Source organism: Scomber japonicus, chromosome 11 (assembly GCF_027409825.1).
Source record: "Scomber japonicus isolate fScoJap1 chromosome 11, fScoJap1.pri, whole genome shotgun sequence".
Lineage (NCBI taxonomy): Eukaryota > Metazoa > Chordata > Actinopteri > Scombriformes > Scombridae > Scomber > Scomber japonicus.
The window spans coordinates 18362119-18388735 of NC_070588.1; the positions used below are offsets into that span (position 1 = coordinate 18362119).

The 26617-nt window shown below is 41.3% G+C and overlaps 1 protein-coding gene across 1 annotated transcript in view; it reads right to left on the reverse strand.

Annotated features, from left to right (window-relative positions):
* The window catches only part of LOC128367861 (FERM, ARHGEF and pleckstrin domain-containing protein 1-like), a 49605-nt gene extending 23434 nt beyond the window's left edge, over nt 1-26171 (reverse strand). The window contains exons 1-2 of the mRNA XM_053328529.1: nt 26119-26171; nt 22565-22771 (exon numbers count right to left, since the gene is read on the reverse strand). Coding sequence (XP_053184504.1) covers nt 22565-22744 — 180 coding nt within the window. The 5' untranslated portion in view covers nt 22745-22771; nt 26119-26171. The remainder of the gene's footprint in view (nt 1-22564; nt 22772-26118) is intronic.
* Between the last annotated feature and the right edge of the window lie 446 nt (nt 26172-26617).

Here is a 26617-nt window from a genome sequence, read left to right on the forward strand (position 1 = left end):
ACTGGACCAAATTCCAGAGTAACCAACCATATCCATAGATTGAAACTTCACTTCCGACAGGTTTGAAGTCAAAAGGTCGACTATCAACTACCTTACTGAACCTTTGAAAGTACTTACATATACTTTTTTATTATAAAAAGCACTTTTTTGGAACATTGCCTATTCACCTAGACTCTAAACTGCACTACAACAATCAATACGAAACTCTGTTTTCATTACCAGCATGACAACCGTCTAAAATGTATTGTGTAAAATCTGATTATATTTATCTGCCTGTGGATGATTAAACTGTTGGGTGTAAATACAAGACTGGGTTACACAACCACACAAAGCAGACTCCTTCACTCCGACATGCAGCCAAAAACACGCTTCTTCTCCGTACATGTTGCTCTGCTTCTCCCCCAGCAGAAAGAATACAGTCTCAAGGAAACGCCATGCTCAGCAGCTGACATTTCTTTCATCATCCACAATGCCAAGAAAATGCCACCAATCCCCCGTTTTTATGACCTCTATCTATAAAAGCACTGGAGGTAGTTTGCAAAGGAGCGGCAAAATCCAGAGTGAGATGATGCATCCTGATTCAGCGGTCTCAGTTCCAGGTCAGACATCCAAGAACGGTCTGTCTGGGCTCATTAGGTTTCAACATAGGCTCATGATGCTACAACTGTTTACATGTGTATAAGCCCTAGCATGTTCGCATCACTACACTGACCTCCACATGCTCTGGCTGACAACAGAAGGCTAAATAAAGATGACAGCGATGTCTACACACATGTCCGCTTCGGTTTCCACTTCAGGGTAGACCAAATAACCCCCATCCCCCTCAACCTCCACGTATTGTTAGCAAGCTCCTGTCAGCAAAAAATATAAAGGTCAGGTGTAAAGTAGGTTTGTGTTCCCTCTACTGTTCCCCTCCAGGAATTGTTGGTATGGTCCACTTCACCCACAATGAGCCAGGCCAGGCTGTGTTTACCAAACCTCTTCTGTGGGTGTGGGTGGCATGGATGGTAAATAGACTGCCAATGTCTTTAGGCTCCAGATAGGCAGGCAGAACAAAGGGAATCGTGCCTGGCTGGGTCTGTGTAGTAGCCCACTGAAGGAGTTAATGATGGCATTCGAGCCAATGGCACAACCCCTGTTGGACTGGATATCAGCAGGGATTTAAGGGTTTAACAATTTGATTGTAATTTTGTGTTTTCATCTATCTTGGGTCCGACGGCCCCGCAGGTTCTGTTACACCTTGACAGATAATAGAGCAATCATCTCACAGTGGGAGGTTTTCAGTGGTGATATTCAGCCACATCACAGGAAGCTGATCGAGGTCAAAGATGAAAGAGACGGTGTGATTTAAAGAAGGGAATAAGCAAATGGAGAAGTGCGAAAAGGTCACTTTTGGAGATCCCACTTTCTGCAGTGCTTTTCTGATAAGACAGCAAATAGGCTTAGCAAAATATTGAAGTGTTGATTTATGAAGTGATACCAAACACATTCTCGGATTGACTTTTAGAAGCTAAAAACTGACTTGAGGAGATGCAGTTTGCACTGGTGAAAACTTCTGCATTGCAGTAGAAATGATTTTGGATACTTAACCTCTTCAGGCTCTTCTGCTGGGCTAAGATTACAGAACTGCTTACAGTACAGTAGCAGGCAGATACATTTCCACACTGTATCCTTCTGATGTTGTTATTAAAAAACATATGTGACCGCCTCAGTTGTGTTGTAATCAAGCAAAAGCACAGCTATTTAAAATATCTTACAGAACATGTAGACATCTTTGCATGTGTTGTGGCATGTGCAAGTGTAAGAGGGTGTGTATGTGCAGGTATATACACAGTAAGGGAAGGGTAGGACAGAGAGGTCAGTGGCAGCTAAACCTCATTGAGATTCAGGTCATGTGCCGCAGAGGTTCCCAGGGTGACTCGACTACAGCGTGAAGCTGACAAACAGAGAACGGTGGAGGGGGGCAAACCCACTGATAATCCTGTCAAATGATCTGCACGCTCTCACAGCACATACGGATGTGTGACCACGCATATGTTTGCCGTAGCGTGTGCTCATAATTAGGACAGCTTTACTGTCATTATACTTAGAGGAAAACAAAACACAGAGCCAGTGAAAAAGGTTATGGTTTTAGGATATTTAATAAGTGATTAAATAATTAAGTATCAAGACTCCTCCTGCTTTTTACTCCTTTTTTCTATCATAAACTGCAAAAAAAATGAAAATGAATGGAAAAGTGGGCTGCCACAGCTGTCAGACTCATTCTGTCACAGCAGTACAGCCTTCAGGCCCCGAAAGGACAACCATGAAAATAATGTCCCCAGTATTCAATAGCGGTTGAGGCTTAGATAGAGGTAGACACCCTCAACAGCCACCTCCTCCTCCCTTCTCAGACACATTTTCCCCCCACTTTGCTTGCCTGCACTCCTAGGAGCCTGCTGCTGCTAGATACATATTGCTTTTGCATAAAGAATAATTAAGTGTCCTGTAGTAACCGTTGTGCTGGTGAATAATGGTGCAGAGCTCTGAACAGAGACCTCCCACTGTTAGCCAGAGCATCATAAATCAGAAGATACATCTAAGAGTTGTGGGTTTGCATTGTTAGTGGAGATAGTAAAGAAGCAGCAGAGATGCAAACAAACATGCCAGCATGCCCGCAAACACCAAGTCACGCTATTATGTTAAACATACACTGATGCAAGACATCACAAAATTCTTTCATGCCTGAGTTCAACTTGGAGAATCATTAAAATAAGCAGAGAGCAAGAGGGGGTTTTAAGACAGCTGGAATTACCAAAAAGATTGGCCTCTTTTTTCCCCTCATCTGCCTGAAACCCTTTCAGAACACTTCAAATTTTGGACCCTTGCTGAGATTAGGCTCCACAACTAGCCCCTTCCAGAGTGGGGGATTACTGTCACTCAGGGGGAGGAAGCATCACTTCACATTTAGGCAGAGAATCCACATTTAGTTTACTTATATAAAGGCAGACTGAGTAACTGAATAATACATGTTAAACTCCTATTACCATATGACCATAGGAGATATTTAAGAATGAAATGAAGTTATTTCTTAAATTTTCTTTTTTTTTATTTCATCAATTGAGTACCTGATGATCTGCATGTAACCATTTTCTAAAATGACTACATTTCATTTTGGCATTGGCAACAAATAAACTAAGAGCCCAATTACGAAACAGTGAATTCCCTCATGTATACTGTAGAGCACTGTAACTGTGAAAGTGAAGGCAATCAATAGGTTAATTAAGAGATTAATCAAGTCTTACTGTGAAAGACAACTCCCACAAGTTCAGGCCAGAAAGGAGATGAGCCTTTCATATATTATCTGAACACAAAAAACATGTTAAAGAGGTAATTGTTAATGATTTGGATTGATTTAACAGCCATTTGGCTCAAAATATGCTTTGCTTGACCTTCAGGTCAGATGGCATCATGACAGAATATCTAGTGCACAGTTTAAGGTAATATTAAGTATGGCAGTGTAGCAGGCAGAAGCTTTATGTGTGTACAAATGCATCATGAGGTAAAGCCGAGAAATCAACAGCCCAACTCTCAAACAGGACCTGGAGGAAAATCTGAGTGAAAGAGGAAAAACAGTAATGCTTCCATAATGGCACTCAGTCCACATCGGTCCTGTGAATAACAAGCTGGCAGGACTACAAACTTGAAAAGTCACATTTCCAATTCACAGTCTATCACAGTCCACCAAGCCAAAGCACTAACCAAGCAGGGCTGCCTTCCAGTTTTATGCACCTATTCCCAGTAAACACAGCCAGTACACACCAGGATCATTTACTTCTCGACTGAGAGTGCTGTTTCTTTTTAGATCTAAATTTTAGATGAGTTGTGGAACTGTAAGGAGAAATCTACATGGCTATTTTTGGTTGGGAACATGTTTCAAACCTGCTGTTTCAATATTTAGTTTGCTAATGTACAATCGTTGTAAGTATGGACAGTGTTGGGACTGTAAGACAACATCAGAAATCTCAAATTAAAAAGGAGATAAGTTTAAGAGGCAGACCAACAGCTGTTGAATCAGTAATCTGGGCATTGGCTTAGACAGATGAAAGGTTGGCCAAGCCTCAAACCCTGACAAATTCATCAGATACAAAACAGATGGGACACTTTGTGGAAAAATTTATATCCAAGGTATGTTAATTAAGTGTAAGTAAATGCACCACCTTGCCTGTAAGCAGCAGATTGCTAATATTGGAACATACACACTGATATACATAATCACTGTGATGTTAAGGGATCAGGACAAAGTAGTAATATGGGATGTTATCAAAATATGAGTATAATTAATATGTACTGCAGATCCTGGCGAATTCACAGCCAAAGACAACAATAACCCTAACACATTCACCAATCAAAAGTTTGGACACACTTCCTCATTCACATGAACTGGACCGTGTATCCAAACTTTTGGCTTGAACTGTACATACTAAACAATTGAGACAAGATAGAGACTGGACATCCAAAAGTAAGGACAGCCATCTGTGATTCAACATCGGGTTCAAGCAGATTTGGGTTATATGATGATACTGAGACAAAAAAAAACTGACTGAAACAATTAATCATCAAAATAGTTGCCAATTAAGTTGCTGTCCATTGACCAATGGATTAATAAACTCATTATTTTGACTCTAAAGGCTACAGTCCGTGAGAGATAATTGAATTCACCCACTCCTAATCAGTGCTGAAACTAATGGTTACTTTAATTACCGATGAATTATTCTTTCCATTTACTTGATTAATCACAGTCTGGGTTAGGTTCAATACAGTAACTGACATTTCACAGGGCACTTGATGTGTAAGATGAAGACAAATGCACAGTGTCGGTTTTCAGCTGCCACTGTGCCACAGAAAAGCCTTTTACTGACTGACAGCATCACTCATGATTTAGCACTGTGGGAGCACAGCTACTGTCTGGAGACAAAGTGTGGCATCAACACAGCCTGAATCAAAGGCTGGGAGAGCAGCTTTCTGCCTCGCCACCTCACTCCAGACCATCACAGTCTTTTTTGAGTGGGACAAACTGTGAAGAAGATGAGACAAGGGAGTCTGGGTGGTGTTAAAGAGATTTTTTTCCAGGATTAAAGCAGGAAAGTCTCTTGCGGAATGTGTTGGTACTGTCCCGCTGTATTTTCCTTCCCATAATCTCCACCAGTAATAAATAATGACAGCTGCACATGCTACTTTACTGGTGAGGCCAATCAATCGGCCTCCTTGAGATTAGCCTTAAACTACTTAGCTCTCTGTGAAGCAAATCCAGAGGGCCTCTGCCCTGCCCTGTGATGTAGAGTAAGTTACTGTCATGATAATGGCTGTTGTGACTCAACAACGGAAGCTTTATCAAACATGGCTGAATTCCATCCCACTTCTGATATATAGTGACAATCATTAACAACAGGTCCGTCCAGAGAGTCTTTGAGCTGTTTCCTCCATGCCTCCAACCTGCAGCAACAAACTGACCAAGCAGAGGCTAACCATTGTTTTAAAAATAATGAGTAGCTGCAAAAACACTCCAATCCTCTGACTTCCAATCCTTGGACGCCAAAAATCAATAAATCAGACATCATATTTAAGCATTTAAATGTATTTATCTTGAGCCTCTATTTATCATTTGGCCAGAGTGGAGGAGTGTGCTGGGATTTCCCTGTCAGAATATAGTTGACCTTAGGGCACGCAGATGTAAAGACAAAAGCTTCAGACTGAGGCTGCACTTCCTGTCGACGAGGATTAAGGTCAACAGCCAAGATAGTACTCTCCGTTTGAAACAACCGCTCATGATGTGTACAGTAAGATGCCCACTGAATTTTAAGTATGAGTTCATTAGACTGTAGAAACTAGTGTCTTAGTGTCTTATGGGCACACACTGGATGAGACAGCAGAAAAACTGATGAGACACACATAGCCACCTTATTGATTCTTGAATCAAGACAGATTTGTACTTGTGAGACGTTTTTGAGAATGCAGTGACCAATGCTTGGCTCCAATCAGTGGTGTCTGACTATTAAAAGGCACATCCTCCACTTCCACCTGCGTATCTCCAATAGTTCTGAAGACATTTACCTCAAAACCACAGATGTTGACCTTCTGGCAATGCTACAGGAAAAGCTGGTATCACCAAAATAAATTCTAAAAGTGGTTATCAACACTTGTGATAAAGATGCGTAACGGAGGCATCATATTTTACACTTTAACAATAAACTTTATTGTATTAAACATCAGTGCACTGAAACAGTAAACTTCACTGGCAATTTAATAATAGATAAAATAGTATATAAAAAAACGTATTTACATATTAAACTTGAATTAAGAACGAATCAAATATACATTAAAAAACTGCCTATATAACTTTATACACTATACTATACTAAAAGTATTTTAAAAATATTGGCACATATCGGGCAACATATACACAATAACAATATATCTGTGATAGGCCAATATTGGCTGATGGTCAGGCTCCAACCAAAATCAGTGGCATTCATCCAGGAGCCATGAATGTCTGTGTAAAATGTCATGATGTCATAAAAATGATTTCACTACTTGCCACCCTTGTGTTTTCTCTATTTGAGTTGACTACAGTCTGCAACTGAATAGAGGTGCTCAGGTAAAGCACTAAGCTTGGTGGTACAGTAGGACACCTGCTTTAAGAAATAGAGTTCAGAAACATTTAGCACTAATCTAGACAGTTTGGTGCAGAAGCCAAGTCAGTTTGACACTTCACATTCAGTGCAACATTATGCATCACATTTTAATGCAGCACAGTTTAAACCTTCAGCACTCTGCAAGTACACCCTGCAGCAAGAAAATAAGCACCTGTTTTCCACTGTGTGACAAATGTGGTCGCTGTCCTGAGGTGAAATCTCACATTTAAGGTTGCCGGTGGACTCCGTCACAGACACAAGGCGGCAAACAAATGCGGGAGCAGGCTCAGCCTCAATGAAGGCAGCTGTTGCTCCATGTCTGCAGGCCACTGGGTCCAGACGGAATTTAGGCTTCTGTGACTACAGAATACCAATTCCTCCCTCACTGGTAGACAGAGCAACACCAGTAACCATGGCAACATAAAGAAAAATGTGATGCCTAATCTCTGAGGATATATATATATATATATATATATGCATGGTGGAATCATCATGAGTAGAAAGCAAGCATGTGGTTAAGACAAGTAATTATCTCCACATAAATGTTGCCATTATATGTGTACTCATTTAGTGGCAGAGCTTTTAGCTCTATTTCTGCATGTGATAATGTTGTAATTACTGTGACCATAATCATGGTTTTTGGGGGCTAAAATATATACGATGCAAACACCACACCCTGTTCAAGGCTTCTCAAGCACACCCAAAACCATTTCTACCTCTTGTGAGGTCAGTGTGACTTTAGCCAAGTAGCAAGGACATGATTCCTACATAAATCTGGATCAGGAAATGAGCGCACTGGACTAATGCTTCAGAGGACTGAGGTTTAAGGGCTCTCAGCAACTGAAACAACCCACTCTGACTAATTTAATAAGACATAAACAATAGATGCAAAATGAACATGACTGTTTCTGCATGTAAGAGGTTTAAAGTACCAGCAGTGTGCACATTCAAGTGCTTTTCAGGTTCAAATGCAGGCCAGAGGTTTGTCTTATCAAGAAAAGTTAGCAAACCAACACTGGGTCCAACCCAGGCTTGTAGTCTCACAATGCTTGCTCACTATTTTACTGGAAAGATCTCCATGGTAACCTACTGTATAGTGCAGCATGGTTACCCAGCTCTAGAGGTTCAGTTCACACGATCGGATGAAAAATGTGTAGAGCTGCAACATAGTCAATTAATGGATGAGCTGCCAATTATTTAATTAATTTCCATCTATTTTGATAAATGAATTGTTTAGTGTCATTTAAATCCAAGTCCAAGTCCTCTGATTCCAGCTTCTCAAATGTGAATGTTTTCTTGTGTATTTAGTCGTCTTTGAGCTGTGGATTGTTAGTCGGAAAAAAAGTAGACATTCAAGGATGTCCCCCTTGGCTTTGAGAAAAACTGATCTCGATTTTTACTATTTTCTGACATTTTACGGACAAACAGATTATATGATAATAAAAATAATCATTTGCTGCAACCATAAAAATGTGTAAAGGTCAGGCCGATTAACAATCTCCTCTGTAGAATTACTTGTCCTGGACCCTGACATGGATACAGTGCCTTCACATTTAACCCTTGTGTTGTGTTGGTCAAATTTAACAGATTAAAAATATTTTTAAAATAAGATCTTTTGTCTCTGCTCTTGGTTGTCGTGTGCTGTCTCTCTTCTCTGTCTTAGCTAACGCAATTTTAAGAAAATCACTAGTATTGGTTGCTCAGCAGCAAAAAAAACTCAAAGCACATGGTTTGCATCAGATTGTGCAGTGTTATCGCTTCACCTACATCACAGTCATTCACATGTAAGTTAACTAATCAATCTGTATTGGGCTAAAGGCTTCCATGCTGCCTCTCCGTAGAAAGGAGGTCACCTAAGCATATGTGAATGAGCACACAGACAACATTACACTGTAATGGCTTTAAATTAAATAAGGAGAGTGAATCACATTAAGACCACAGACTAGTGTCTCCAACGGAACAAGATGATTAGACCATCAATGCTTAATTCTGCTACTCTAAAAGTGAGACAATATCTGCAGAATGTTCGTGTTTGCAGAGATAATTATACCCACAAGAAATCCAGCCTTGGCACAGTATAATGCCATGATCCCATTGTGCTTTAAAATGAAACATAACCATCTCAAACTGTAAGGTGAGCTCCAGAGTCTGCACTGAAGGCAGGGTGTGTCAGCACTTAACGTGGCTGACCCTCTTTGGCTAACAAGGACACAAAACACACTGTGACTTTGACAACAGCTAGCTATGCTGCAAACCCTGACAATGACAAATACTCTGAAGCAGTCATTTTCTGTCACTGAGAGACTCTAAAGAACTGAAATGACTAGAAAGGATCAACCCCCCACTGGTTGTATGAAAGCAGATGTCCCCTGGGACAAATCCTTTGATATCTATTAAGGGTCATTCCCACACTGGTCTCTATTGACAGAGCTTTGACTCCTTTACAACTGGACTTCCGTGTATCACTTTTCAATAGAAACAGCCAGAGAAAAGCTCAACAGTTAGGATGCCTGATCTAAAGCTTAAAAAGGAGCCCAAACATGCCATAAGAGTACAGAGAGAACCTGAGCAAAGCTTTATGAGGCTTGGCTGTGCTGTTGCCCCTGGACATGTGAATCTTCTGGTTTGGTATTCTCCCTGGTAGTTTATGCAACAGTTCCCACTTTAATAATGTGGAAGGAGGTTGTGTTGTCAGGTCAATACCTTTCCGGGAGGTATATGTGCAGCTGGGGCAACTGGTTTGAGATTTCACTTTCTCTTTCTCGCTCACACACGCACACACTCTGATGTCCCTCCTTCAATCTTTGCTTCATTCATCCTCACTCTCCCTCCCACACATCTCCTCTATCTGCCCAAGAGAGCCCAAATTCAATTACCGCCAGGCAGCAGTGGGAGGCAGACTCAGCTGCGCAGGTACAAAGGAGTTCTGATATGCAACATGTCAAGCGTCAAGGGAGTGCCTCCACTGGAGGAAAAAGCTACAGCACTGACCGAAAACGTAGCCAGAAATGCGGCAGTTTCTGTTTTAATTACAGATGAAGCGTGGCAGGAAAATAACACGCAAAAAAGAGAGCAGCATATGTGCAACAGCAGAAGCAGCACAGCCTGATCATTTTCTAAATGATGAGGACATTTCAGGAGATGAGAGCAGTGAAGGTGAAGCCAGAGCACACAGGGTGAAAGAAGGCACTAGAGGATAAGAATAATCCCAAGATATCACACTGCTAGTCAGTTCTAGCATTTTAATTAGGCTGCTGGATCTCAATAAGAAATTCATAATTCATTGAAGAGGGGTAGTGAGGCTGTGAAGCTGCTGTGCAGCTGAGACATACTGGTTCCCATGAGGGTTTCGTTCTTTATTTGAGACCAGAGGGGACATCACAGAGAATGGGTAGATAGCTAGAACCAGCACCATAGCCACACCCATCATGTATGTATGTATTATGTCTACCAACCCTGTTCCTGCTCAGTCAGTGCTCATACAGCTCAAAAGTTCAAGGGCTTAATAAAAAGATCAGAAAGCTGTCATCAAAGGGCAAACGTTCAATGGAATAATGCATGTGCATGAAAAGTCAGAGGATCCACCTTTATGAATCCGTCACAAAACCCTGCAAAGAGAGCACAGGTTAACGTTTGCATTACGTCTCGTCCTTTCTTTGTGCATTGACACAGGCAAATAGTCACACGGGCAGATAGAGTCGCTTCACAGCCGTCTGAACCAAACAAACATGAGGATCTTGCACAGAGACATCCATCTCGGTTACCATAGGAACAAGAAAGACTTATTATACAGGCATCGCTTTTCCCAAAGCACCTGTGCACAGTATAGAAAGCAATGCAGCATAATGTTCGTCAGATGTAACCTGACAGCTTTCATCAGTAGCTCTGAACTCTTTCAGTCTGTCCTTCCACTGAACGGCATGAATGATGCAAAGTAAATGAGGTTCCTACGCAGGATTGTCACCAAGGGGGGAGTTGTGGGTTCTCCGAGTGAGGATCACTTCCGCGTTCAAAAAGCTGCAGTTCCCCCCGCGGCCTCTGGGGACTGGACCCAGAAGTGAGCAATTTCCCATTGAGCCCCATGTTAAAATAGCCGACTTTACAGCTTAAAAAACCATATTTAAAGCCTGGACCCATTTATTTTTTTTGTCGTTACCGATAGTTTCCACCTCAGTGAACACTCTGGGGGGGGTGAATTTTTTTGTATCACAACCGTTTAAGTGTCATTTAGGCTTAAAATTCTGGCATAAATTAGGGCGTGGTTACGCTGAGTCACAGGTTCACAGACAGTTGCCAGCAGTTAGCTCTATGCTAAAGCATCGGCTGGGCTGGGCTAGGCTAGGCTAGGCTACACCCAGAGGTCCGCGGCTACATCCAGCAGACAGGCGCTGCGGTGTCCGTGTTTGTTTGCCTATTTTCGGGTAGTTTTTTCTGGCAATATGGCGTGTTGTGCTGTTGATTGTACTAACCGACCGACAAAGGATTCTGTGTTGCAGTTTTTTCGGTGAGTAAACCGTAGTACTATTTTACTCATAGACTGTATAAAATATATTTTACCTGGATTTTGGCACTTGATAATGACTTTATTACCGACTCATGGTCTCTGTTGATACAGACAGATGACCAGAGCAGCTAATGTTAGCTGCTGTTGTGGTGTGTTTTGTGCTCTCAGTCCGTTTAATACGGGATATAATATAGAATATAATGTTCTGTATTATCTTTCATTTAGTAATACTTATATAGAGTGTCAAGAGTAACTTAAATGAATAAATTAATAGCGTAATTAATGCCACACTGCAAAAGCAAGCTTGTAATTCAGAGAATGTGTGATCTGTGTTGTATTGGCGATACTGATTTCAGAAATCGTTAATCATGTTCAAAATCAAGATCAGGCCACCCATAAATAAATACAACATATATTTCTTATTATATTTATTGTTGGTATTATTATTAAAGGTGAACTGTGTAACTTTGTTATTTAGGAACTTTTTATTAAGCAAAGCCCTTTTTATTACTCCATATCCTCAAATAGCTCTTAGTATCATAAAGGTTTGTGACCTCTGATCTATAAGTTGCTGAGCATCTATATGTGTCATTTTAATGTTTCCTTCTAGGTGATCCAGACAGGCTGGACAAGTGGGTCGTCAGCATGAGGAGACAGAACTGGACCCTGCTCTCCAGCCCCAATCCTCCCCTGTGCTTTCAATAAAATCTGTATTGAGCATGAACTCAGCGTCTGCCTGCCACCTGTTGTCACAGATACTCTTAAAACTAGATGTATAACATGCATCTTAAACCTTATTAAAATCAGTTAATCATGTGGAGATTTCTCATGCAAGTAGTTATTATCTACATATTAGAGTTCTACTGTTAGTAAAGGTAAGACATAGACATATGATTTAGCACATTTGAAAAAATAAAAAAAATGTACTGGTAAAGACTTCCTAAGGTTGGGCACCCTGGAAAGATCAGAAAACAGAAACACTGTCATGAGAATTTTTACATTTTTTAGTAAAACTTGACTAAAAACTTGAGCTTTAATGGTTAATATTTGTGTTTAAGTTGATATTCCTTTTAACTGACTACGACATTTTTAACATGTTCAATAAGTGTAGAAGACAAAGGGAGTGCAATTATGAAAATAATTTATTTGAACATGAGGTACTCTTTAAATGAACAGACAATGAACAAACAAAACAATCAGTATATATAATAAATAATAATAATAATAATAAATAAACTTTTAAAATAAAATAAAAAATAGGGCCGGTGTTTGGCTCAGTTGGTGGAGCGCCCGCCCCATGTGAGGCTGTAGTCCTTGCTGCGGAGGGCCCGGGCGTGGAAGCTGGCCGGGGCCTGGTCTGGGCAACCGGCAGAGACTGGACGGGGCCTGGGTGCCTGGTCTGGGGCCTGGGCAGCTTTCTTTTCTATTTTCTAAATATAAAGAAAGACAAACATCTTATAACCAGTGGTGTACAAAGTATTGAAATGCCTTACTTCAGTAAAAGTAGCCTACTAATACCACACTGTGAAAATACTCCACTACAAAGACCTGCATTCAAAACCTCACTTTAGTGAAAGTGTTAACATTAAGTTTTATCTGCAAAATGCAATTAAGTATAAAAGTAAAAACGGTCCCTCTCTGTTTTACTGTTACAGAATGTTTGTGGATTGATATCACTGATGAATCACTGCATATGATGCATTTTATTGCTGAGGCTGTTTAAGTTTAGCACAATTTAACAATTAAATATACTATTGAGTCGATTTATCTATCCTATCTATCTATCCCTGTCATGTGGAAACCCTGTATCTCACTTCTTTTAAAAAAATATTTAAGTAGTAAAATGCTTAACAAACTTTCTTTACATTATTCTACATAGTAATTTCACAGAGTAGTAACGTCAACCCTCAGATCCTGTTGCCACATTTTATGGACCATCAGATTTTTCATTTGGCTGTGATCATGCTATAATGCTATAATTATTATTCTCTGTCGCGGCTCCCGGGGTAGCTAAAGCTACTCGCGCTGCCCCCAGGAGACTCAACGCCCCCGGAGCCGCAACTGGGGCGCGCTGGGGGGGATTGAGCTGAGGGATTTCATCAGGCTGATGATACTGGAAGTGATGTTGTCTCTGATTTTCACCAGATTTAAAATGTTATCAAAGTTTGCCGTAAAAAAAAAACTGTAAAACGAGAACCAGTCCCAGAAGCTCCAGCTCAAACAAAAAAAAATGTAATACCTATTTTAAGTTTATCATGGTGTGTGTTTGCAAACAACAGGAGGACGTTAGTCATTTCTAACAGGTTAAAGATGAGTTTTGGTCCCCAGCGGACTTATTTAACTTTATCTCTTATGTAGTATAATCTCAATAAAACATTATTTCAAGTGCTGCGTTATATTTGTTTTATAAGGAACTTAACGTTACCTGCGGTCGAGTCGCTGTCTGGAGGCTGGACTGCCGTGTAGCTGCTGCCAGTAGCTGCTTGTTAGCCTAGCCTAGCTGATTAGCCTCAGGCTAGCTCCGTTCGGTGCGGTTAATTCGAGTTCAGTGGGCGGGATCTCGACCGGCTGACCCGTAGAGTTACCGCCTCTCCTCCAAATATGGAAAATACACACCCGCTAAAATCCAAGATGGCGCAGTCCTGATGCCCATAGTAGAGTCACAAAACACACTCCCCCAAACCAATGGGTGACGTCACGGGTGCTACGTCCATTCTTTTTACAGTCTATGATTGTCACGCAATGAAGTGAACAACAATAGCTGTGTTTATAGCAGTTTGCTTGTGATGAGTCTTTATGGAAAATGGAGAGGTGACATATAATGGAAGTATTTACTATTCAAACAATAGTCAGTTGCTTTGCATTCCTGCAATAGAAATCCCCCGGGGCCTCCAAAAAAGCGGTTTTCATTCAGTTGCAGTATCTCTCACAGGGAAAATGTGACAGTAATCTCTGAGAGGGAATCACACCATTTTGTTACAGATGTATGGTGGACATCTAATTTCAGCATGCTGTTAGGAATATCCTAGTAGCTACACAGGAGGGATTTCAGCTGTGTTTTTCTCTCATCCATCTAACACTTGTCTGACGGGCCGATACATTTTCTATTTTCATCAATACAACCAGAAGACACAGGCCATGTAACAGCCTGTGTTACACTTGTGGGTTTACATCAGTATGTTCCAGTCTTTTACAATCTGGGAAAACCCGGGCTGTTGACAGACGACCATTATTTCACACAGTTAATCCAGTGTTTCCACATTACCGCAAATACGGATGTACACCACTAGTTTCCAACCTTTTTTTGTTTGCCACTGGCCCAAAGCCTTGTCAGATGTACTCGACTACCCCTTCATTGTATCCCCTTGACAAGTAAGAGCGCCTTTGTGAAATGTTGGTCACATTTAACTGTTTTAGTAGATTTGATCAAGCTGGCATTTATACCTCTACCACCTAGAGTGGCAGAGGTTGGACGCTTCGAGGATTTATTGATCACTTTTAACTTTCCATTTTGATTTTTTGTTTTTGCAAAGTTTTTAACTAATTTGTTGAGCTGTAACTTATGATTATTTTCATTATTGATTAATATACCAATTATTTACTTCATTAACTGATTATTTGTCTTCTCTATAAAAGGTCAGAAAATAGACCAAAATCCAAAAGATTAGGTTAGCAGTTATTGTGACAATAAATTTACAAATAAATAACTAATATCTAAATATCAGATTCAACACAATTCTACTCTTGTGATTTTCCTTCAAAACACAAATGTTTTAATATTTGTCATTGTTTTCTTTAATTAGCTGAGCTACTGCATAATCTTTCCAATTACCCCTCTAATCACTCCAGAGTTACCCGCTTCCATACAACTACCCCTGATTTGGAATCACTGATGCAGATGATTCAATAAAGGGATCTGATGAAAATGGCATTCATGTTTACGACTCAAATCAAAAATGCGGTGTCCCTCATTCTCTAGCATGTTAGTATTCTCAGCCATCAGCCACCACATGATTCCCACTGTTGCTCATCTCCTGTGGCTCTCATCCTCCACAACCCAATTACATTTCAGGATGTGAGGGAGGAAGATGGCTGTACATGGGAAAACAACCACCCCCTACACTGCCGCCCGTTACATCCCACTGCGGGATTTCAATTTCATGCCATGAGAGAAAGGCAACCAAGGGTTCACAGTTCATGTGAGGAAAGTATGAGAATATGTCTGGCTGACAACAGGCAGTCAGTGCAAGGATGATGACTTGAGTGCTGTGTTCACATTACCTTCCACCAGTGGAAAGTCTAAAAAAAGGACTCAACATTACTCAACATGAGCAAACTAATTTTCCATTAATGTTTTTATGGTGACACACAGTGCCGCCCCCCCCCCCCCCCCACTTGCCATCTTTCAGGGAAACTGGGTCAATCAGCAGTGAAACCAAAAACAGCTAATAATCCTTCAAAACTTATTGTCAGTCATTTTTCAGTAAAGGGATTTGAATACAAAAAAGCAACTCAACACATAATCACAGCACTCAGTGAGGTGGGCTGTGTCTCCTGAATATGTAAGTCATAATTGGTGTGCAGCAGCGTATCCCCATGCTAGTATGCTACACTCACATTAATGCTCTGCATGAAGACGCCCCCTTCCCTACCCCCAGTCGTCCACCCTCCCCTCCTCCCCGGCAGATATCAGTGGAAGACAGAGCTCTGCAGCGCGGCAGCCAGCTCAGATGCTCCTCATCCACCTCTATGTGTAGCCATGGCAACCCACACGTCGACCTGCGCGATTCCATGTGGCCTTTCAAAGATGAACTCATAGAGACTGAATTCATAACGATGTATGTTTACATAGAGCGCGTCATCCTAGAATCTAAACTGCCTCCTCAGAGGGGGTATAAAGCTCAAAGGTTGTTGCAGTTGCACCAAAAAGATGCTTTCTAGCTGGGATGGGATGGTAAATGACAAATTCCATTAAGTATCTGCATGTTTTCTAAGAAAGAATTACAATATATTAAAACAGGTTGGGAGAATACTTTTGGGGCAGATGTCTTTAAGAGCAGAAGAAAGAATCTATTTTAAGACTCCCAAAAGTGAACAAACATAATGTATTAGCAGAACAGATGATGAACATCAGATGTCTGAATGCCAGTAATTCCCAACCTACTGGCTGTATCAAGGCCTCTCTCTGATTGTCTCCCCAGCCAGGCTCCAAACACTTTCTCTGGTGACTCGGGAGATAAAAATCAGAGGCGCTATTTGTCTATATACTGTCTCTAACAATCCTTTCCGTTCAAAACTTTCAAGCTTACTCTACGGGGGGAGGGGGAGATTGCCATGGTCACCATTTTCATGCATCTCGCTACCCGTTTAATCCCACAGTGCCGTAAAATTAGCCTTTAAAATTCAGCCTTCACAACAGTCACACTATACGCACCTAAAACCGACCATCTACATTAGAGGTATGCAACAGTCACAGCACAGTTAATCTAAATAGATCTTACTGTTACTCATGCATGACTCATATTAGAGAAAAGGGGGAGTGACAGTAATGGGTTTAGAAAACTCACTGACATGGTGTAAAAGGTGGCTGGATTCTTGGCTTTGGGCTGCTCAAGTGCTGCCCAATTCTCCCAAATACTGCAACAGCCAATAAAATCCCTTGTGTACTCATATTTGGCCAATGAAAACTCATCAAGAAATACTAGTGCCAAATCGTCCTTTGAGCCCGAATCATTCAACCACTACCTCTGTCAGTTCTCCCCCTCAAGCACTGTGAAGCTAGGGAAGCAGACCGTGTCCCCACCACAGCTCTGAGTTTAACAGGATTTAGCACACTGCTTCCAGACTAGACTGTCCCCCTCCATCTGAGCTCTGACTTCCTTAACAGTCGACATGTCATACTTGAAAATATACAACATGAAACATGAGATATTGAGAACCTTTGGGGTTCTGTAACGTGCACAAATAATATGTGGCTTGAATTTCAATTACACCGACATGTCTCAGTATGCAGAGGAAATGTTGCAGGAGATGAAATTCTACTTCTTCTAAACATACATGAGAGCTTGGATTGCATACCTACTGTATGTTGACTGTAAAGCTGCCAGCTAATGGTTATTTTCATTATTGACCAAAGTGCAGATTATTTTCTCAATTCATCTATTAATAGTTTGATCTATAAAATGCTTGACAATAGCTATATTATGGTCAAATTTTCTTAAAGCCCAACTTGATGCCATCAAATTATTGCCAACAGACTAAAACCAAAATGTATTCAGTCTATTATCACTAGAAACAAAGGAAAGCAGCAATTCCTCACAATTGAGAAGCCAGAATATCAAAATAGTTCTATCAACTATCTGATGAATTAATTGATGAATCATTTGAGCTCTTGTAGAGAGCTCCTTCACGTCTACTCCAACTTTGCTTTTTTAAAATCACTATAATATACTTTTAATAAACTTTATAATAACAGTATAAACATTTTCTGTTGAGGTTTGCTGATTATTTAAAATGTGAGTCTAAAAACAACTGGCACAAATTGGCACTTAGAAAAAAAGGTATTGATGTACCTCTAATAGCCAATGCCAGGGTGAATCTGGGCATTGATCTACGGGTGGTGACAGTCCTCCAGCAACACTTTAACTCTTCTTCATTATGGTTAGTCACTAGACAGTCACACTGAAGCTGTTGAAGACAGAGCTGAAAGAAGGCCTTCATCATGTTTTTTACTCATTAAGTCAGGACCTCATTGCCATTCAGCTGACAACAAGGACACTGAAGCTGTTCTAATTGCTTCCCATCACAATGAATGGGTGACAGCATATGGAGGTAAGAGTGGCCAGTGTTGGGATGATGGTAACCCCTCTGGATTGGTGTGAGAGTCATGCTCTAAAGCTTGCAGGTCCTTCCTTTTGTAGCATGCCCCCTTTTAGCTTGGGTGGTCCCTGCTGCCCTGGTTTCTCTGTTCAGTTTTTGGCTGTAAACATGCTTTAGTTATGGGAACGGAGGAAAAACCAAAAGCATCTGATGCCTCCTCTATGGCCCAAAATAGAAAACCCAGCCAGTGGCATTTGTAGTAACATCATCTCAAATCTCACTCATGCATACTTCTGGATCTGGCTGTGACAAATGTTGGAAATGGTAGTAATAGACTATGGATCTTGGGAATTATACATTGAGTTCACGGACAGTACGGTTTGATTCTCAGTAAGGGGATGATTTACACCGTCACATGAACTCTCTAGCTAATATCATTGTGACTGAAAAACTGACCTCATGCATGTGAGTGTGGGGAGAGGGTTAGTTTCAGTGTTTTCTAGTACCTGTAGCCAGATCAGAGTGTAATTTGTTATAATTATAGATTATGGTAGGGCAATGTCAAGTAAGTGCAAACACAACGAAGAGTGGCATCCAAAAACATGTTCATCTTTATCCGCTGATTTGTAATCTCAACTCCCTGATCAAAAGCTGCTGCTGAGAGCATCAAGACCCCCCACAACACTGCTCTAATTCTCCATACCTACTACGTGCTGTGCTCAGAAAAAATACTGAGAACATTTTGCTCTATGTTCTTCTGCTGATAATGTACAACAAGATGTCTTGTAGCTTTTCAGTAAACTGTTGCGGGTGTATTAATTAGCTGTTGAGTTTATCGGTAATTAGGGAAGCAAAATGTATGTCTTATGAGACTGTGCTGTATAAATCTCTACAAATCTCATATGGAGAGCAAATAAAAATGCCAAGAGGAAGGGGTCTGTAATGAACAAGCTCAGGATTTTTCTTTGCTCTCTTTTACACGGACTGTCCCGTGACTCTAATGGACAAAATAATGGCTGGAGAGGAAAAACAGCAGTCCTCAGTGGCTCATTACAGTTAGAGATGAAGAACACAAGTAGTAGTGCAACATGAGGGAGAGAATAAAGGGACAAGTGGAAAGTGGAATATTCCATTTTAAGCTGTATTCATTAGTATTCTACCAATAAGGTTTGGCTAATGGAGCCTGACTGCTTCCTTCATTCACAGGAATGAGCATGACTCTCCACTCTGCCTTCATCATCCCATCCCCCACCTCCCAAATCCACGCTACAATCACCCTCCTCACAGGCAACTTCTGCAGAGCTTCCACCAGCCATCAGCAGATATAAACGTCAAAACATCGGCGCAGACTGCGTCAGTTAGCCTTAGGACTGCAAGACAGACTGTTGGTTACAGTCTGGATTTCCTGCTCTATTGACCTTGCATGAGCAAAATGCACAGAAGCCCCCATATTCATTTTAAGCTAACTCCATGAAAAACAAATAATGAAAAGGTGGAACAAGACTGATGTTTTAGCTCAAGAATGCTTTTCAGGCAGTGCCAATCTTCTGTTTGTCCAGGTTTACACAGCCAAACATCGTCACCAATGACACAAGTGTGTTCACATGCTAAGTAGGCCACAGCATGGTATGTGACCCACGAGATGGCTAGATGGCCCCTTTTTGTTTCTCGTCCATCTGATACTCTGCCTGCTGAAGTGGAAACTTAACCCTCTGAATCTGTGGAACAGGAACCAAAGCCTTCAGTATCAGTTACAGGGTGAGGAGGAAGTTTTATGTTTTTTTAAACAGACATATAAAATATTCCTGCCTCAAGCCACTCTGACTACAACATCATCCGAGATTAACCACTTCTTAAACAATACTCTATGTTCCTCTTATGACATGAAAGACTAGATAATTGCTTGACAAATGTGTTTTGTGGACCATGCAGTTATCTCACTTTACTGCTGCAGGGGAAAGATTAATATCAGCAGGATCTAAGCAAAATTGACGTACAGTATGTTTTTGTATTCCTGGACTCAGCTGGGCCCAAAAAAAGAAAAATTTTGGCGTTGAAACTGGGTAAAACAAAAGTTACCGCTGAAATTCAGCAACTCCCCGCCTCCAAATATCCTTACTAAGCCCAAGTCTTGTGAGTTACTGATTTCATCAAAGTGGACTCGTTTTCAGCAACGAGATACTTCTTTTGCAAAATATATCCTTTCTGTCTTTTGCATCTTAAAGTACCCAGTAAATAGAAAAGACAGACGACAATTATGACATTGGATAACATGGGAAGAAAATCAAATTTTTTCATTCTTTGTAAAGAGGATAACTGATCTTTCCATCCTGAATGCGAGCTGATGACTAGAAAAAATGAACTCCTTGGACACCTTGAGGCAAAACTTTAAGTCTACTGAGTTTTTTAGTGCTGACTTGAGATAGAGGCTATAATGTGTGTTCAATTGAGCATAGAATATGGCTTTCCTCTTAGCAGGGGCCTTACCTTCGGCTTGTTTCAGCAGAGCAGTGAAAAAAGCTTTATCTAACTCAGCAACAAAATCATGGCCCTGCTACTGTACTTCCACAGTGTTGCTGCTCTGTAATCTTTTTATGTGTATCAAACTATATGAAACCTGACAGCGGGTTAGAAACAAGAAGATGATACAGGCTGGAAAGAAGACTAGGCTGAAACTGTTGTATATAAATCTGACATGTTTCAAGTCAAAAAAGTACCAAGAATCAGTGTGTGTATGGAACCAATCACAATGTTTCTTTACAATAACTTCCAGAAAAGAAAAGCCCTGCGTCACACACATACCATGTAAAGGGGACCTATTGTGCTCATGTCCAGCTTAATATTTTTATTCTGAGACCCCAATAGAGTAACTCTGCATGCTTTCACAGTTCAAAAACCTCCTTTTTTATATTATACTGGCCATTAATGCAGCCACTCAGTTCAACTCCTTTCTCTTAACAGGCAGTTTTAGCTCCTGTCTCTTTAAGGCCAAACTCTCTATGAGTCCACTCTGTTCTGATTGGCTATCAGGTTCGTATTGGAGCAAGGAGTCACAGACTGGATGATATTCACTTTCTAAATGCTGGTGTTCATGAACTGACTCCTAAACTGAGAAAGGAAAAAGCCGAAGGGAGATACAGGACACAAGCATGCTGTCTTAACAACACTGTGAAGTTGACTGCTCCCAAAAAATGTGGGAATGCGGTAAAACAAATCAACTTTTAATGCCTCGTCGAACTCAAAGTACACACAAAATAACATGTTAAATGAGGGTAATCAAACAGGATCTCACTCTGAATCTAGTGAACCTTAAGTATTATAATATGTAGTATAAGTACAACACATGATACCACTAGAAAGATTGGCATGCACAGGGAGCTCCACTGCTCGCATGAGGAACAGCATTTACCCATATGTCTTGGGAAACAGCCAGGAGGACACATCCAGCCTGCACTGCTAACTTACTAACTGTCAGTAATGCTCAGCAGCTTTACTGCCGAGCCCCATTCATACACATTAAACAGCTCCTCTTTGCCTGCCGCTCTATCTGTTTCTCTCCATCACCACTTTCCACTTTCTGCTATCTAATCATCTCGCTCCTCTGTTCCAGGCAAGAAGGTTTGTGGTCACAGGATATGGCTGTGTCTATTCTAAGACGAATAACGGTCTTTTCACTTACTCCACCCAAATGTCTCTGCCATTAAATCAAGGCCTGAGGACAGTTTACCGAAACTCAAGTACTGTACCTGTGTTCGTTATGATTGATGATTGTACATTTCTCAACATTGTGACTTATCAGGACTTGGCTAAACAGGCAACCAAACATTTTCGGTTTTAGTCATTTGCTGGGAAAACACCAGCCTAATCCTTCATTTAGTTAAATAAAAATTACAAAAGTTGGAATGACATCTGCAAATTGCCTGTTTTGTGGACATAAATTGAGCTTGGATAACTTACTATATCTTTATTTTGAATTTAAAGTGTTATGAACATAATAGGTCATTTATAATCAGTGTCTAATTTTAGCAACATTTTTGCATCTGTGCAAATGGCCAATACTGGACTGTCTTAATTTAGATCTGTGATGAGAAACCTAATCCTCTAAATCCTGAAATCATGAATGGGATTTGTATGGCAGCAATGCTCATTGAAAGACATAAAAACCTATAATTGTTACTATGCCTGCATTCACTGTGTAAGACAGCAAGGGTTTGTCTCTCATGTCCTCAGCTCACCAGTGTGCCAAAATGGAGATATCAGGAGGTCACAGTGGAATTAAAGCAGTATTTTAATGGACAAACAGCAGCAGAACATGATTCAGACAGTTTCAGTGGAAGCAGAGATCAGATGGAAAAAAACACTACAATAAAGTGGAAAGAAAGAAAAAAGATCCCTCCAGTTTCATCTATGAATTCACCAACTTAACATCATGCAGTTGCCATGCCAACCTGTTACCAAGCTGCTGCTGCTGCTGCTTCAATTGTGAAAACTGGAAATGTTTCTTGGCTACTAAGAGTCAAAATCTCACAGAAAAACGTGCCTGTGCAAGAAAGGATTAACAGCTCACCGAGATATCAAAGAGCTCCTCTGTGTCATCCAGCATACGGACCCTGATGGTGACATGTCGTCCGGGGGGCATGGGTGGCGGTCTGTGCCCGGGGTCCAACGTACTGATGCCAAGAGTCTCTGGGGCTCCAAGACGTGTCCCTGCTCCAGAGGCCATTGCCTCTAGCTCTGGCTCTGCCATGGTGCACTGCACTGCTCACTGCCCACCCTGCACAGAGGCAAAGACAGAAAAGTCAGGAAAACGAGTACATGCAGTCTTTCATTTGTACCTGCATACATATTAACACTATTAAACGGTTACAAAAAAACTGATCCAACTTGTAAAAAACCTCCTCTCACAGAGCATCAGCAGCATAGTAAGTCAATGCATTAGGGCCCAGACGGGCTGTACAACCCTCTGTGTCACACTAACAGGGTAATTGCAAATGCATTATTTGCACTTTCCACTAATGGCTGATAATTGTTGCCTGTGGGAGAGCCAATTATTGTATTTAAAAAAAAAGGATGATTTAAGCATGTTCTTGATTTCAGAGCGCAGATCAGGCATCCTTAATTTGACTTGACAAAAGAATCACAAAGCTTGGGTTTATAATCAAACAGTCAATACAATGACAACTGATTCATTAAGTTGTAAAGGCAAAGCACTAGGACGAAAGACTCACAGACATATTTAATTATGTTTTAATTGGTCTCAGGGGTGTCAAGTCAAATAGGTTTCAGGACACTCTGAATTGAATGTGCTGTGAATTTGGAGTAACAGACAGACAGAATCTAATTCGATCCAGCTGTGACTACAAAAAACAAACCTGAGACATGCATAGAGCAGTTAGCCACACACACATTTCCCTACTGCATCCAGCTATCTGATAATTCAATCAAAATCGACATACAGAATTTGGAAGTGACTGTCTGTGTTTGTCTCAGGTGGAGGACTGTGTTTGGACAAAGTTGTTGACTCATTCATTCCTCGTTGACACACGAGCTGGCCATTATCCACCCCCCTCATGTATCCACACAGCCAGATCCCCCCAAGGCCCTGCCGTCCTGGTTAATTCTCTCTTCATTGCACATTCCAGCCGGCTGATGTCATCTCAAGACCTCACCAAGTGGTTCATCGGAGTGTTGAGGCCAGTGGGCAGTTGTTTAGCTGCCGCAGAGGTGAGTGACTGCTGCCAAGTTTAAGCTGTAAGCTGAATAAGGCATTTCGAAGGAGTGGAGAATGTAATTCAGCAGAGTGCGCATGGAGAATATAGGCCAAGGACAGTGGATACACTAAATTCAGTGTCTGTCTGATGATGGTCTGAATGACGCTGAGGACAAGCATTAGAAAAGTTTCCTGTGAAACACTGCAGACTGTAGTTAGAGTGGATTAGAGGAATAAAGTAAGATTTCACAAGTCCAGCTGCAGGTAACTATCATTCTTACTATCAACACTTTAATCATGTAGTCTATAATGTGCCAGAAAATTGAGACAACTTTCCACAGAATCTTGATTTAGCTTATTTTGTTTGAGCAATAGTCTAAAATAAAAACATTTTCAATTTCCAAAGATATGAAGTAGAGAAAAGCACTTTTTTTTTATTTGTTTGAGAAGCTGGAACCAGTAAATATTTGGAGTAATTTGTACTTGACAGATGACTGTTTCAGCTGTACTGACTACAGTTGTGCAGCTGGTTCCTTTTATGGATCTGGTCCCAAAAAATCAAAATTTGTGAAGCTCCAAGGTTAATCAATCTTCTACCAAGTTCTTATCCTCATCAGTAAAGTGCAATTTAACTAAACTGCAAACATGCAATCTTTGTGAGTTTTAACTATTATATCATGTTCAAGTTTTAGTTCATAATTAACTTTGGTTACTTGAAATATCTAACGCTGGGCCTATGATTCAGAGGGATTGGTATTCAGTAAGCAAATTTAACCATTTCACCACGAGAGCATGTTCTCATCATTTTGTTTTTGTGCACTGTCATCACAGAGCAGTGGGTGCGAGACATTGGGGTTTTCCAGCTAAAGAACAGACAAACGCTCCCTTTGGCTGATGGAAACCAGACCCAATGTGGTCACCAGGGGCGTGAATGGAAACAGGCATAGTTTTCAATCTCCAGTTATTTATGACATTTAATCCTCGCACCGTCATCACTCACGGGCCCTTGGCTAAATTATTGGCAAGTGTTTAATGTCGACTCCTTAAATTGGTGGCTTATATGACCTGCACATGCATGCCGCGCAACCAGACACCCTTCAAACAAAACACCAGTGAATCAGAGGGCAGTGAAAAGAGGAGGCAGTGATTATTTCACCCAACACATACCCTCCCCCTGCACCAGGGATCATGAATCAACCAGTCTGTGTGTTCCTCTGAATAGGTAACTCAGGTTCAGACAAACACCCAAAACAGTCACCAGTTGCACAGCTGGCATATTGTTCCTGAGGATATGAGTGTCATAGCATAGTATACAATACCAGATGCACATTTACAGACCATTGAGTGTTTCTCTGGGTAAATCACCCTGCCTTTGAACTTGTTTGCTTGAAATTCCCCACAAGTGTGTAACATGGAGCTGTGACTGCTGGTTTACAGAGTCTTGGGGGCTGTAACAGTGGTTCCTCTGTGTGCAGGGGCACACAAGGGCCCCTCAGTGCGGTCCAACACTGCACAGCTGGAATCCTTTAGTGACAGCTGAATGGCCAGAGGCGGGGGCTGATACAGCCAGCTGCCTACCTGTGCCAAAGCTCCAAAACACCGACAGAAAAAAGGCTCAATTTCCTCTGTGTTCAGAAACACCCTTCCCCAGACACCGATACTTGGGTGTGGCTGGCATTTGCATGAATCTCTAGAAGTTACCACTGAATTAATGACAGCATGACATCTGTTCATTAAGTGAAAAGAATGACAATCAGCGTGATGCATACGTGTTGTAACTAGAGCTGGGCTGCCATTTAAAGCCTCCGCATGAGTGATGATTGAGAAAATAGTGCAGAAAATGGTGAAGTGAGGTCCTTCCCTGATCTAGACTCGCCACACACGGTCTGCTGGTGTGTTCACACCATTAATGCAATGTAGGTTAATAGAGCAGGCTGCTGTAATCCTCAGGACATTATCAGCATGTGACATTAATGCACCGTATGGACTTACCTGGACTGCCTCTGCAAACTGTAAGAGGCAGATCAGAAAAACGCACATTTACAGGAGACATCTGGATCATTTAAATATCACACTCACACGCATATACATACATACATACACACACAAACATACATACACATGCATGGAGCAGTTCAGCTACAAACCATCAGTGACTGCAGCGTTTGCGCACATCCATACTGCTAGAAGGTATATCTGCGCAATGCAACGCACACCGGAGGACAAGCAGGACAGTTAACGGGCTGTATATGAAGATTTTCCCACAGTGATAGTTGTTTCCCTCCCCTAAAACCCGCAGGATCACTGAATAACACGGCAAAGATACTCCCAGGACTTAACCCTAATCTCCTCAAACAAGTTGAATCACTTCCCTTAACAGCACACGCAGAGAGGGGACTTGGCTTTCTTACCCTCTTCTCTCGAAATGCGGCTTTATCCACACGTACGTATTTCCCCAGCTGAGAGGAGATATAACATCCAGCCGTAGTGGAAGAAAAACAGAGACCCAGCAGAGTTTCAGAAGCTGCTCGTACCGGAGGGGAGGCTCTTTGCGGTCGCCATGGCGGACGACTGAGCGAGCAGGGCAGAGACGGGATTGGATCCACTCCCGGTGCCTTTACTCAGACAATGAAGGAGGTGTTGCACCTCCACTTTCTCAGAAGCGCCAGGACACAATGGAGCAATAGCACCATCTAGCGTTAGAAGAGGGAACACCCCATATCTTTATTTTGACTGTCACTAAGAAACGTGAATATTACTCAAATACTTGCCAAGTTACATTTGCTTCCTGTTTCATTCCTGATTTATTTTTAAAAATTCTGTTTGTCACTTTTAAAGCATTTAGTAGCTTTGCTCCAAATTACATTAAGGACTTATTAACCCCTTATATGCCTGATGTGTTTACTTGTA